This window comes from Acomys russatus, chromosome 3 (genome assembly GCF_903995435.1).
Source record: "Acomys russatus chromosome 3, mAcoRus1.1, whole genome shotgun sequence".
In the NCBI taxonomy this organism is placed as follows: domain Eukaryota; kingdom Metazoa; phylum Chordata; class Mammalia; order Rodentia; family Muridae; genus Acomys; species Acomys russatus.
In genome coordinates this window covers 8,130,600-8,144,842 of record NC_067139.1, presented here as the reverse complement: position 1 = coordinate 8,144,842, position 14,243 = coordinate 8,130,600, and the positions used below count along the sequence as shown (strand labels likewise).

General features: G+C 40.4%; 1 protein-coding gene and 1 pseudogene across 1 annotated transcript; one reads left to right on the top strand and one right to left on the bottom strand.

Annotated features, from left to right (window-relative positions):
- The first annotated feature begins 5,002 nt into the window (after nt 1–5,002).
- LOC127186922 (putative vomeronasal receptor-like protein 4) lies at nt 5,003–9,129 on the top strand. Its single transcript, XM_051143204.1, has 2 exons — nt 5,003–5,903; nt 9,107–9,129. The coding sequence occupies exons 1-2, from the start codon at nt 5,003–5,005 to the stop codon at nt 9,127–9,129; spliced, it is 924 nt and encodes a 307-aa protein (XP_050999161.1).
- A 2,965-nt stretch (nt 9,130–12,094) lies between these two features.
- Nucleotides 12,095–13,170, bottom strand: LOC127208834 (vomeronasal type-1 receptor 4-like; annotated as a pseudogene).
- Between the last annotated feature and the right edge of the window lie 1,073 nt (nt 13,171–14,243).

Sequence of the window (14,243 nt, the reverse complement as noted above, 5' to 3'; positions counted from 1 at the left end):
ATTGTAGGACACATGCGGGTGGAGGATGCCGGGATAAGCAGACCCACACAATCAACTAAGCAGGCCTCTTAGGGGCTCACAGATTCTGAAGCAGCAATTATGCAACCTGGGTGGGTCTGTGCTAGGTCCTCTGCAATACATTCTGTGATGGTTTAGCTTGAGGTTTTATGGGACTCGCACACTGGGAGTTGGGGTATCTCTGACTCCATTGCCTGAGTTTGGGACCCCCTTCCTAATATTGGGCGGCCTTGTTCAGCCTTGATATCAAGGTTTATGCCTAGTCTTATTGTAACTTGTCATGTTGTGTTTAGTTGATACCCCTAGGAGGCCTGCTCATCTCTGAAGGGAAACAGAAATGCAATTGATCTGGGAGAGGGGAGACAGAGTGGGGCTGGGAGAAGTTGAGGGAGAGGAGGATGTGGTCTGGATGGATTGTATTGGAGAAGCAAAAATAAGGAAAAACAACTTTCCTAAAGGACTTCCCAAGAGTTACATTCCTCCTCTGACAGTATTCATTTCAGTAAGAAAAAAAGAGAGAGAGAGGCATCGCCTATTGGTTGTCTCAAATATGATCATTAATGTCTGTGGAAAGAGAAACAGGGCTGGAAAGAACTAGCAGTCTCAGACAGACAGACAGACAGACAAGCTTTGAATAGAATTGACAAGTCCACCAGGATACTGAGATGTATAGAGTGTTGCCATGTTTAGTGCATTCTAGTAGCTGACTAGATGCTTTGTTTTCATTCCAGGCTTGTTCATTTACATGCCTGTCATTGCCATAAAAGTTGTAAAATGATTCATTATGTGATAAAAATTTACAGCAGTTTTCTACTTTCTATAATATTCTGGCTTCGGTACAAACCCCCCCCCCCACCGCCGCCGCCATTTTTCATGGGGAATGAAAGGCAGTAACAGATATTCCTGGAGGACTGAAGCTGCATGCTAACTACCTCTGTACAAACATAGTCTATGCTGTTCACAGTGTTAGAGAGCTTCAGAACAGAGATCTACAGCAAACTCTTTTATCTTTCAAATTCGTGTGTGTGTGTGTGTGTGTGTGTGTGTGTGTGTGTACATATTATTTGGTTTTGGTTTTTGTAGACAGCGTCTCTCCGTGTAGCCTAGGCTGTCTTGAAACTCTCTCTGTGGACCAAGCTGATCTCAGATTCACAGGGATCTGCCCAACTCTGTCTTTTAAGTGCTGGGATTAGAGGTGTTTACCACCATTGCCCATTTGTGCCACCACAGCACAGCTTGCAATCTTTAATATTTAGTATGAAGGAAATGCAGGCAGCTTCTCGAAGTGCACTTTAAGTGTATTAAACACATGCAAACCCCAAAGTTTGAATCAAGTATCCTGATCTCTCACTCTGTTAAAGTGCCCACAGTCTGACACGAGTTCTGAAGCTCCTAGAGTCAGCGGAGTAAGATGCTATCCCAGCGTGGACTGAAACAGCCTGCAGTTCTCATGGCCTGGCCACTCTAGTGTTACCTGTCCTAGGAAACGGCATGGATAAAACAGCCACACAGTCACCAGAAAACACTGCTGCTCTCGATGTCATGACGTCATCCAGCAGCTGCAAACTGCCACCCTGACCCTTCCTGTGAACAGTCAATTCACACTAGGGATGTGCTAACTAATTATTATTAAAGGTTTGTTGGATTTTTTTTGTTTTTGTTTTTGTTTTTGCCTGTGACTTTCTTTATATATATTTTTATTAATTTATTCATAGTACATCTCAATTGTTATCCCATCCCTTGTATCCTCCCATTCCTCCCTCCCTCCTGCTTTCCCCCTACTTCCTTCCCCTATGACTGTGACTGAGGGGGACCTCCCCTCACCCTGTATATGCTCATAGGGTCAGTCCCTACTCTCCACTCAACTGTGGAGAATGTCCTGTCCATTGGCTAGATTTGGGTAGGTGTCCAAAGTTTATTGCACATATTGTCCTTGGTTGGTGCCATATTTTGAGCAGGACCCCTGGGCCCAGATCTGCGCATCATAATGTTCTCCTTGTAGGTTTCTAGGTCCCTCTGGATCCTTCTATTTCCCCATTCTCCCTTGCTTCTCTCGCCTAAAGTCCCAATAGAATGTCCTCCCCTCTGTCCCACTTTCCTGGTAAGTGAAGACTTTCATGGGACATGCCCCTTGGGTTAGTGTCCAGATATAAGTGAGTAAATACCATTTGGGTCTTTCTGCTTCTGGGTTAACTCACTCATTATGATCATTTCTAGTTCAATCCATTAAAGGTTTGTTTTGATTTTAAAACTCTGTGTGATCTTTGCCTGCCAAGAAGTGCCCTGCTTTCATGACTCATGCCCACAGAGACCAAAAGAGGGCGCCAGCTCCTTTTTTTAAAAATAAAGGTATCTCAGGATCCATTTTTAAATGTCTTTGTTTTATAGCAGCACACCTATTTCGTCATCTAATCCACATGATCATCTTGAACATGTCCACAACTGTTCCTGCTCCCGTATAGGCCCCAAGGCCACTCACTGGGCGTCCACTGCTCCCCTGAACACCCTCCATGGCAGAGGACCCTAGGTTCCTATAAGAACCTTCCCTGGGATGATAGTATGATCCCATGATTTTTTTTTTTTTTTTTTTTTTTGTCCTGAAAGACTTGTTCCTGATGGCTAAAAATGAAGAATATTGCTCCTATTTGTTGACCATTTCTGCTGCTACTTACAAAAAGTGCTCAGGTGTTTTGCCTGTGCATTGATGGGTTGAATATTCAGGGTGTCACTTTACAGTTGCTATGTGACATCATGACCTCCAGAGCAGCAGCCTTTGCAGGTGACTTTGTAGCAGGCTTCTGCCTGCCTTTCCCCTGCACAGGTAACACTAGAGTGGCGGGGCTGTGAGAGATGCAGGCTGCTTTCAGTTCAGGCTGGGATGGGATTTTACCCTTAAGTCTGTGCTGTGTCCTGAGTTGCTTTCCCTGTACTTTCCTTTGTACATATCCAGGGCTGCACTTCCTACATCACGGTTTTTAACATAGTTTTACTTTTCTGTGCATGAAGTGTAAGGAGTATACCTAGTTTCTATCTTCTCTCTAGCTGTCTTCTGTCCAGTTATCTTCTGTCCAGTTATCTTCTGTCCAGTTATCTTCTGTCCAGTTATCTTCTGTCCAGTTATCTTCTGTCCAGTTATCTTCTGGCTTGTTATCTTCTGTCCAGTTATCTTCTGTCCAGTTATCTTCTGTCCAGTTATCTTCTGGCTTGTTATCTTCTGTCCAGTTATCTTCTGTCCAGTTATCTTCTGTCCAGTTATCTTCTGTCTAGTTATCTTCTGTCTAGCTATCTTCTGTCCAGTTATCTTCTGTCTGGTTGTCTTCTGTCTAAATATCTTCTGTCCAGTTATCTTCTGGCTAGTTATCTTCTGGCTAGTTATATTCTGTCTAGTTATCTTCTGTCTAGTTTTCCTCAGTGTGTTTTAGCTGAAGATGCATTGGTTTATATTTAATTCTTTCCTTTATCTCTTTCATCTACATCTGGATTGTGTCAAGATCTTGTTTTTGTTGTTAGTATAGTTTGAAGTCAGGTTATGTGATATTTCCAGCTCATTTATGTTCCCCATTGCTTTCCCTCTGGGTTGTTTGTGTTTATTTTAATAACTACATGTAAATTTTAGATTTTTTTCCACCTCTGTGAATAATGTTATGAATCCTAGACTGGCCTCCAATTCGCAAGCTTCTGTCTTCAGCTTCTTGAGTGCTAAAGTTACAGCTGTTCCCCACACCTGTCTAAGTCTTTGGTGCTTTGAAGGCCAGTGCACTGGATATGGAGAGTGACTATTGCAGTGACACAGATCCTGCTGCACCATGAATGTTGTGGAAACTTCCTGCCTTCTGAGGTTTCATCAGCCAGGTCTTTCCCCTCCAGGATTAGGGTGACTTAGGTTGGCTGTCTGGATCTAAGATTCACGCAGCTAAGATCCTGTTGGAAGAAACATAGCAAAACAAAAGGTTAAGATCTCAGATGTGGACTTACTGGGCACCTGCGTTTTCCTTTATTCAAACACACTAATCTTTTATAATTCAATTCATTGGATCACAATAAGGAAGACTTTTTATGAACCATACTTTAGAATTTAGAATATCTAGTCTGGAATAAAAAGGATCGATCAAAAAATTAGGGGGAGAAGATTGGGAGAAAGGTTCAGAGAAAAAGCAAACATAGCGACTTCCCATGCTCTTTACACATTTGTTTCTTTGGCTGGTTTTGTTTGTTTGTTTTAGTTTCATGTAACTACTATAAATGTTATTGTTTTCTGTCTTAACTCATACTACAAAATGGATGTTGATTTCTATGTGGGTATCATATATTCTGTGGCTTTCTGAAGTCATTAATCACATCTTTAAGAGTATTGTGATATATGTTTATAGTCTTTTAAGTATAGGTTGTCATATGCAAATAAAACATCTCTATTTCTTCACTTCTTTATTTCATTTCTATATATTTCTCTTGATTATCATGTGGCTCAGGTGCCAAGCACTAGAAAGGAGAAGGACAAAGTAGGGCACCAAGAGTGACTATGGAGAGAATACAAGGTATAGATGTGTGGAAATACCACAATAGAACCTATTATGTCGAGTGTCTCTGCATTGATAATAATAAAGCAAACTCCTTCCTGAATTAAATATGAAATGCTTGAAGCAATACTGTTTGGGGCCATTGTAGTTAATGTAGCCATGCTGAGACAAAACATAGGCAAGATATATCAATATTTGAATAAGTAGATTAAATATTATTGTATAAATTCAAAATATAGCTTGGATGTTTGGATTTGAAAACAAGTCTTCACAATAGCATTTGAGTCTCCATAGCATACCCCACAGAGAGCTCCACAGAAGAGAGTTCTATGTCAAAAAAACCTAAAAAGTAACATATATCATCACATTATCCTCCAGACAACTAAGAGGATTTGAAAGAATTTTTGCTGATAACTATCATCAAAAAGGTGCTTGCTGGACCAAGTACTTCCGCCTCGGATATAAGGATGGTTTTGGACCCTGTCAAGGGCACAGTCTTCCTCTGTCTCACTGGCCTTGGCACTGTGGGGAACACCTTAGTTTTTGTCAGTTATATGCACATGTTTGTGAGCACCGAGAAGAAGCCAATCCACCTCATCCTTGCTCACTTGGCACTTACAAACATCATAATGCTGCTTTCAAAAGGGATGCCAAGGACAATAGAAGCCTTTAATTTTGGAAACTTCTTAGATGACACTAGTTGTAAAGTTGTTGTTTACCTGGCAAGAGTGTCCCGGGGCCTTTCAATCTGCACCAGTAGTCTCCTCACCGTGGTCCAGGCCATCACCATCAGTCCCAGACACTCCATGTGGCAGAGGCTCAACCTGAAGACTCCACAGAACATTCTGTCCTCACTGCTCTTCTTGTGGATACTCAATTCTTTGATCAGCGTGAACTTAACATATTACATTAAAAACATCAACAGTGTGAACATAACACTGGTTAGGAAAAGGGGCAACTATTGCTATTTTCTGCCTGAAAGCTGGATAACAAGATGGACTTTTCTCTTCCTAATGGTCCTGAGAGACGCAGTGTTTCAGGGCGCCATGGGAGGGGCCAGTGGCTACATGGTGTTTCTTCTCCACAAGCACCACCAGCATGTCCTCTACCTTCAGAACTCCAAGCTTCTCTACAAAACTCCCCCTGAGCTGAGAGCTGCTCAGAGTGTCCTCCTTCTGATGGTGTGTTTCCTTTTCTTTTATTGGGCAGATTGTTTTATTTCTTTATACTTTACTTTGACCATAGAGAATTATTCCTCAGTGCTATATATTCCAGAGTTCCTAACCATTGGTTATGCAGTTCTCAGTCCCTTTATGCTGATTCACAGAGATGGACACCTGACTAGATGCTGCTATACTCATGAGACAGATCAGGCATTGATACACGTCCATTAAATCTTTCAGCACGCAAACTAGAAAACTTGATAGTTTGGTTTTGTTGCACATAAGACGTACACTAAGAGTACTTCAAGCACATAAAGGTGGATCTCACTCACAAAATGGTGACAATGCTTAGCTAATAATAAGGCTGAAGAAAGCTGAAAGCCTCAAATGTCTCTTTTTCCATCTTGCCATTCTTCATGAAATAGCTGATATTCTCTTGTGTCTGTAAAGGATCATTCATGGTAGAGTCATGGCAGCACACCATGATACAGACCATGTATAATTATCACAGTGAATCTCATTGAATTATACAATTAACATGTTAACAATTACAATGAAAATAAATGCATTCCATTTAATTTTGAGAAAATTACTGTCAAAGTCGGACTTTGACTTAGCGATTTCAGTTCTAGATGTCATCTTGCAAATATAACTGCTTGTGCTTAATTAGTTTCAGTCTTAGTTTGGGTGTTCGGTTAGTCTTTGTAGCTCTGGCTGACTTGGCGTTAACTGTCTGACCAGGGTGATGTTAGCCACAGGGTTCTTCTTGCTTTTTCTTTTCAAACTGTGTATATCAGGCATACAGCAAAAACCTTCACACACTGCACCATTATTTTCAAAACCAGACATCTACTAACAGCTCCTTTTGGTTTAAAAACAGCTATACAGATCCATTTCTGATTTTTCTCATTGAACATATGAAAGGATCAGCATGTTCAACCTGTTATATTATGATACATAAGGTGTGCTTTTAACTCATTTAAAATCTATTCTGACTAATTCTGTTTAAGGTACAATAGAACAATGTTTAATTTCAAACACCCACAATGTGAGTCATGAAAGAATAAGAAAGGATGGAGATAGCACTTGGCTCATTTGAGGAAACCTAAGATAATGGAAGCAAATGAAGATGAATTCCATACTTTCTTCCCAGTGCTCATTGCATTGTTAATCCATTCACATGAATTTTGTGAATAAATAAACAGAATGCTGACTTTGAAAACAGCTTATGTCTTTTTTTTTTTTTTCAGAATTGTTTTTGCCGTACACTACCCATTTTTGCCAGTCTCCATCTCAGAGACCTAGAAAAGGTCCTGACTCCCCATTAAATGATGATTTGTTCTTGATTTTTTTTTTAAACAAAACCAACAGTATGTTTGGGTAGAATGTATCCTTTTAAGAATAAGGTATTTGATCAAACCCCTTCAAAAGAGTCAAATGGTATATATTCACTTATATCTGGACACTAGCCCAAGGGGCATGTCCCATGAAAGTCTTCACTTACCAGGAAAGTGGGACAGAGGGGAGGACATCCTATTGGGACTGTAGGTGAGAGAAGCAATGGAGAATGGGGAAATAGAAGGATCCAGAGGGACCTAGAAACCTACAAGAAGAACATTATGATGGGGCAGATCTGGGCTCAAACTATGATACCAGCCAAGGATAATATGTGCAGTAAACTTCGAAGCCCTACCCAGATCTAGCCAATGGACCGGACATTCTTCACAGTTGAATGGAGAGTGTGGTCTGACTTTCACATGAACTCTGGTGCCCCATATTTGACCACATCCCCTGGATGTGGAGGCCTGGTAGCACTCAGAGGAAGGGTAGCAGGCGGCCAGGAAGAGACTTGATACTCTATGAGTTTGTACAGAGGGAGGAGGTCACCCTCAGTCACAGTCATAGGGGAGGAGAGTAAGGGAAAAATGGGAGGGAAGGAGGAATGGGAGGATAGAAGGCATGGGATAACAACTGAGATATAATATGAATACATTAATAAAATATGAAAAAAAAATTTGCCATGATTTTCCTGATTTCTCATGTTTAAGCACGCACTGGAATCGACGTGGAGAGACTTACACTCTTCATGTTTCTCTCTCCCCTTACTGTACACATTTGGATCTTTCACTTCTCTGTTAAACAATGATGAATGTTACTTTTAATTTGGTTGTGCACTATCAAGACAAATTTTTAAGAGTTCCTTAGTGCCGTATATCATAGTCCAACATGTTTAGGGGTTTGTTTTCTTCATAAAAACTGCATTTTGCTTAAAAACAAGACTATCCTATTTTTCCTAGCTTCAAGGTTTCCCTGTGTCAGTCAGACTTGTCCTATCAAGAGCATAAATAGGGAAGCAGTTCCTGACTGTGTCATTGGTAACTGATGCCTAAAGAAAGAGTTTTAACCCTTGAAATGCAATTAGGAATGACATTAAAGAGTGAGTCATGAAGACAAGATGCTTGAGCATGAAAAATAGATGTATAGATGAATCAACAAAAAGATAAAACAAAAATAAATACTGAAGATTTAGGTGTGGTTTGATTTCCTCAAAGCGAGGTTATTTTGTTTCCCACTAAAAAGTAGAATTAAGACAATGTAAATTGCACCAGGAGTAATATAATAGAGTAGAAAATAATTAAGAGAGGAACCCATGAGCAACATTGTTGCACACCAAGAGTTGTAGGATCTTAGAAGCAGACACTGGAAACCTGATGCAATAGAACACAGTTCCAAGTCAAGTACAAGCCCTGAGGGGACTGCTGCCTCACTTTGCCTGTGAATGTTGCTGTAATTGGCTTCTGCTACGAACTTGACACCACCCAGAGCCACCTGGGAAGAGGAAGAGTTGACCAGGAAAGATTGACTTGTGGGCCTGTGTCCTAGATAAGGTTTCTTCTGCTGTGGTAAGTCAGCATGACCAAAGGCAGCTTATAGAAGAAAGAGTTTATTGTAGCCTATACTCTCAACATCGCACTCCATGGCTGTGGGACGTCATGACAGGAACTCAGTGTAGGAACCTGGAGGCAGCCCTTGTAGGAAAGCTGCTCAGTGGCTTACTCCCCATGGTTTGCTCAGACTTATTATACACATCAAAACCACATGCCTAGGAGTGGCACCACCACAATGTACTGGGGACTTTGACATCAATCGTTTTAAAAAAATGCCAGACAGAATTCTTTACAGGCCAATATTACAGGAGCATTCCTCAAATGAGCATTCCTTTTCCCAAAGAATTCTAGCTTGTCAGAATAAAATTCTTCTATGTATATGTTTTACACTTTCATTATCTGTCAAGCAGTTGATGGGTGCCTGGGTTGATTCTATCTCCTAACTATTGTCAATAAGGCTACAATGAATATGGATGTACAAGAGTCTCTGTAGTATGAATGGATTCATTACAGTTCATACTTAGAAATTGTTTGGCCCAATAATATAGGAAATCTAGTCTTTTTTTTTGTTGTTTGGAAACAACAGAATTCTAGCTTGTGTCAAATTGACAAAGAAACAACCAAAAAACAAAACAAAACAAGCTAACATGGCCTGTCTGTAAGGCATTTCTTAATTGGTAATTTGCTAACTGCTGTAAAGGGGTTCACCCCACCATGGGCGATGCCTTTGGAGGTGTGCCTGGGCTATATAAGAAAGGTGCCTGAGCACTCGAGAAGGAACAAGCCAATATGCAGCATTCATCTAGGTTGCTACCTCTGCTCCTGTTTGAGATCCTGCCCAGTCCCCATCAATGATGAACTGTAATGTCCTTCTGAGATGGAATGTAAACCAAATTAGCCCTTTCTTCTCCCAAATTTTTCAGTCATGGTGTTTATCCCAACAATAGAAAGCAAATTAAGTTTACAATAGATTACTACACATTAGGATGGCCTAGTAGTTCCAAAGTTTGGTAGAAGAGATAAAAGCTTCTCAACTTAAAAAAAAAGACAGAAACAGATGGCCCCATCAGGAATCAATGATGTTTAATTTTAGAATAATCATAATTAATATTTTGTGAATTAAACAAAAACAATGAAAAATATTATAATCCATAGCCTACAAGGCATCAAGGATTCTTCAAGGATAGTGTAGTCTACACAATAACTTTTCTACCTGAGACACAACACTATTGATGACCAGATATCTAACATTGAAATCCATATCCTGAAATGAATTCTATGTTGAAGTGTAATTTTACCCTTCTCCCCAAAAACCTTTTTCTTGGAACATGACTGCAGGAACATTTGGAAAGAGGAAGAGGAAGCAGAATACACTTTACAAGGGCCATCTGAGAATTCCCCATCGTTTGAGATACTCTGGCTGTGAATTACAGGAATAAATGAGAAGCTATCATCATCTTCTCTAGTGTTCCCAATCATCCCTCTATTCATAAGACATTGAATTTTTGCCCTACAGAAAGATGTTGGCAGACATCTCATATGTTTTGTTTCTACAAACACAATGAAAAATGTTAATGCCAAATATCCTGGAGTCATAAAAATCTGATTAATCTTCTTTGCAGCCGGTTATCCTTCCCGAGATGGAGGTGAAGAATTGAAATATCCAGAGAGGTCAAGGACACCACAGTCATGTCTCCAGCCTCTGTCTGTTCTTAATGTTGCCCAACCTCATCATCATTCAGATTAGACACATCTTTCTTCATTCCTTCTCCGTGTTCTCACATCACTTCCTTTTGAGTCAAATTATACTGACATATTAGAAGGTCTTTGATTTGTCTGGTTCTTTGCATCAGACTCTTAGAAAAGGCTTTAGCAAGAGAGCTGTGAGAATAACATGAGCAATGATGTCACTTACAAACAAGTCACATCTACATGAGAAAGACAAGAAACTGGAGGGATGGTGAGGAGACCTGCTCATCTTGCAGAGGACACTGGCTCCTTACCCAGCACCCACATCACAGGACACATAACAGCTTGTTGCTCTAGCATCCAGAAACCTAGTACACTCTTCTAGCCTGTGTGGGCCCCTGTACAATGTGGCATACACTCACATAGACACATAAATAAAAATAAATCTTCATATTGGAAAAACAAGCTAATTAGTAAACTAAAGCACAATCCAATATACACCACTTAAATAAGTTGTATATACAGTGCAACCAATCACAAAAACCAAATACCTATTCATTACTGTAAAGTAGATCCATGATGCACCCAAAATGTTATAGGGGCTTCAGTCAGGTTTGACAGACAAGGGTTTTTTTAATGGTATAAACCTATCTCTAACAAATTAAGAATTTCATGTTCAATGATTATTTCAATAAGCAGTTTTCAGAGTGTGTCCACCAGATTCTTAGAACCATGTCAGTATCTTATTATATGGATTCAACTTAAGTAATCAAACACTGAATCCTGCATTTAAATGAATGTAGAATCAGATCCTTCTGCAGCTCTTTGGTGATAGAGAGCTGATGGTGCTGTGGAGAGCATGCGGGCGTTAACAAAGGGCAGCTGCACACGAGCCTCGGTCAGCTCAGTCACACTCACTGGTTCATCTTGGAAAAAACAGTATCAATTTTTACTCAGCATAGAAACCATAGATGGATGTAAAATGAAAATTTACCGTGTCCTCATTATGTAGTTGACTCCATATCTATACTCTGTTCCTGTAGAGAACTTTCACAAATACAACACCAATGGAATATTTCAGTGTACTTAGGTTCTGTGACTGTTGAATTGGGCACCTATTGATTACCTTCACAGTGCCCATCATTCTTTCACAATTCTATAAAACTTTTTTCCATGGATAGATACCCAGAGACACTTTGAAGAAGGACAAAATAGCCTCATGGTACTAACATTTAACAAACACAGTGTCAAGTACAGAGAAGGAATTTCTTGAAATACAATGATTAAACCACTATGAATGTTGATAAAATTTACCAAATCCATCTGCACGCTTACAGTCATGGTAGTGATAAAAAAAATTTTTTATACATCCCAGTATTAAGACACTCACTCAGTACTGAAGAGTTGGCTCAGCCATTAAAAGCAATGCTGACTTTCAGAGGCCAAAGATTCAATTCCTAGCAACCATGCTTTGATTCAGAACCATCTGTCTCACTCCAGCCAGTCACAGGGAATTTGATGATCTCTTACAGCACCTGCACGCACCAGACATGTATGTGCCACATAGTCATAAATGCAGGCAAACTTCATAAACAATAAATTTATGCAAATATAAAAGTTAGCACAGTCCCTTCAAAACAGTGGCAAAATGGAAAATGAGGTTTCTTTATCACTGTAATTATCTAAGATCTCCCTTGACTCAAGACTCAGAGTCACCAAGGTTAGTGTCTAAGAATAAACACATGAGTAAGATAGATGCTTTGCTTTGTGGGATGTTTTTCTTGCTCACAAGATTGCAGGGCTGAGACTTCATTCACATTTATTGAGTAGATAAATGAGAAAGAAATTTTCTCAGTTTCTCCCACTGAGCATGCCAACATCCGACCAGAAGTCCATCCCTGTGAATCAGCACAAGAGGACTGAAGATTGCATAACCAAGGGACAGAAATTCATGAATATTTATCATCACAGAATAGTCCCCTAAGGAGAGACTTAGAAGTAGAGAAAAGGCACAATCTGTCCAGTAGAAGAAAACAAAGCAGAGCATCAGAAGGAGGACACTTTGAGCAGCTCTCAGCTCAGGGGGAGTTCTGTAGAGAAGCTTGGAGTTCTGAAGGTAGAGGACATGCTGGTGGTGCTTGTGGAGAAGAAACACCATGTAGCCACTGGCCCCTCCCATGGCGCCCTGGAACACTGCGTCTCTCAGGATCATGAGAGGGAGAAAGACCCATTTTACTTCTTGACTTTCTAGCATAAAATAACAATAGTTGTAGCCACTCTGAAGCTTGGATATATTCAGGCTTGTACTTTTCATGGAATAAATTAAGTTTACACTTATTAAAGCATTGAGTATCCAAAAGACTGAGAAGAACGCAAGAATGTGCCATGCCGATGTTGGCGTGAGCCTCCTCCACCCAGATGCTCTGGGACTGATGATGATAGCCTGGACCACAGTGAGGAGACTGCTGGTGCAGATGGAGAGGCCACGAGCCACCCTTTCCAGATAAATGAGGATCTTACAGCCTGTGTCATTGAGGAAGTTTCTCAAACCAAAAGCTGCTATTGTCTTTCGCAATCCTTTTGCAAGAAGGATCATGATGTTTGTAAAAGCCAAGTGGATGAGAATGAGGTGTGTGGGTTTCTTCTCAGGGCCTCCCCACCAGCTGAACATATAATTCAGAGAAACAGACATGTTCCCCAGAGTGCCAACTACAGTCATGAAGAGAAATACTGTTTCCTTAATAAACATCAAAAACATTTTTACTTAATAGGTAGAAAAATATGTATTCAGGATGCAAACACTTTTTCAAGAGAACATCAGTGTGCTACACAGTGATCTGAACAAATTTTGCATAATAGCATTCTCTGGTGTGCAACAGGCAGTGGTGGACACATGTGATGTTGCAGATTAGGACCTTGAAACTTCCCTTTGTCTTGTGCCTCTCAGATATTGTTAGGTGAGCTTGGTAACTGGTATTCAAATCTAAAATTTTAAAGGAGAGGTTTCTGTTTTTGTTTGTTTGATTTGTTGTTGCTATTGTTCCATACTATAAAAACTGAGTTGTTCAAATCTTAACTCTCTTATCTCTCTCTCTCTCTCTCTCTCTCTCTCTCTCTCTCTCTCTCTCTCTCTCTCTCTCTCTGTCTCGTGTGTGTGTGTGTGTGTGTGTGTGTGTGTGTGTGTGTGTGTGTGTGTCTGTGTGTCTGTGTGTGTCTGTGTCTCTGTATGTGTGTGGATGTGTGTGTGTGTGTCTGTGTGTGTCTGTGTCTCTATGTGTGGATGTGTGTGTGTCTGTGTGTGTGTGTCTCTGTGTGTATATGTATGTGTGTGTGTCTGTGTCTCTGTGTGTGTGTGTCCGTGTCTCTGTGTGTGTGTGTCTGTGTATGTGTATGTCTGTGTGTGTGTCTCTGTGTGTGTGTCTGTGTGTGTGTGTCTGTGTGTGTGTGTCTCTGTGTGTGTGTGTGTCTGTGTCTCTGTGTGTGTCTGTGTGTGTGTCTCTGTGTGTGTGTCTCTGTGTGTGTGTCTGTGTGTGTGTGTCTGTGTGTGTGTGTCTGTCTGTCTGTCTGTCTGTCTATCTGCATGCATGAATTATCCCTTTTACCTATCAGCATAGCTGAATTGAATTCCAAATTTCCCCAAACAAAATTTCTCCCTCTGTTTCTCACTCTATTTTGTCATATTTCTCCACCCAAATTCCAGACTCTGAGGCTCATGCTGACCCTGTCTGCCTTCCCCACATCACACACAGACAATGGAAACCCTGCTGGACTACACCTGTGGCATCTCTCAGATCTAGTAACTTTATCTTCTATCCTGTCTCCTCTTTTGTTCAATCTCCCTTCCTTATTTACCTCTTGTTAGTATAACAATGTCTGTGTCATTTGAATTCAAAGCTTTATAACTTTATAACTGCAATTTTTACATCTTAATATTTTAAAAGCTTTTATATTTAATATTCTATGAATTC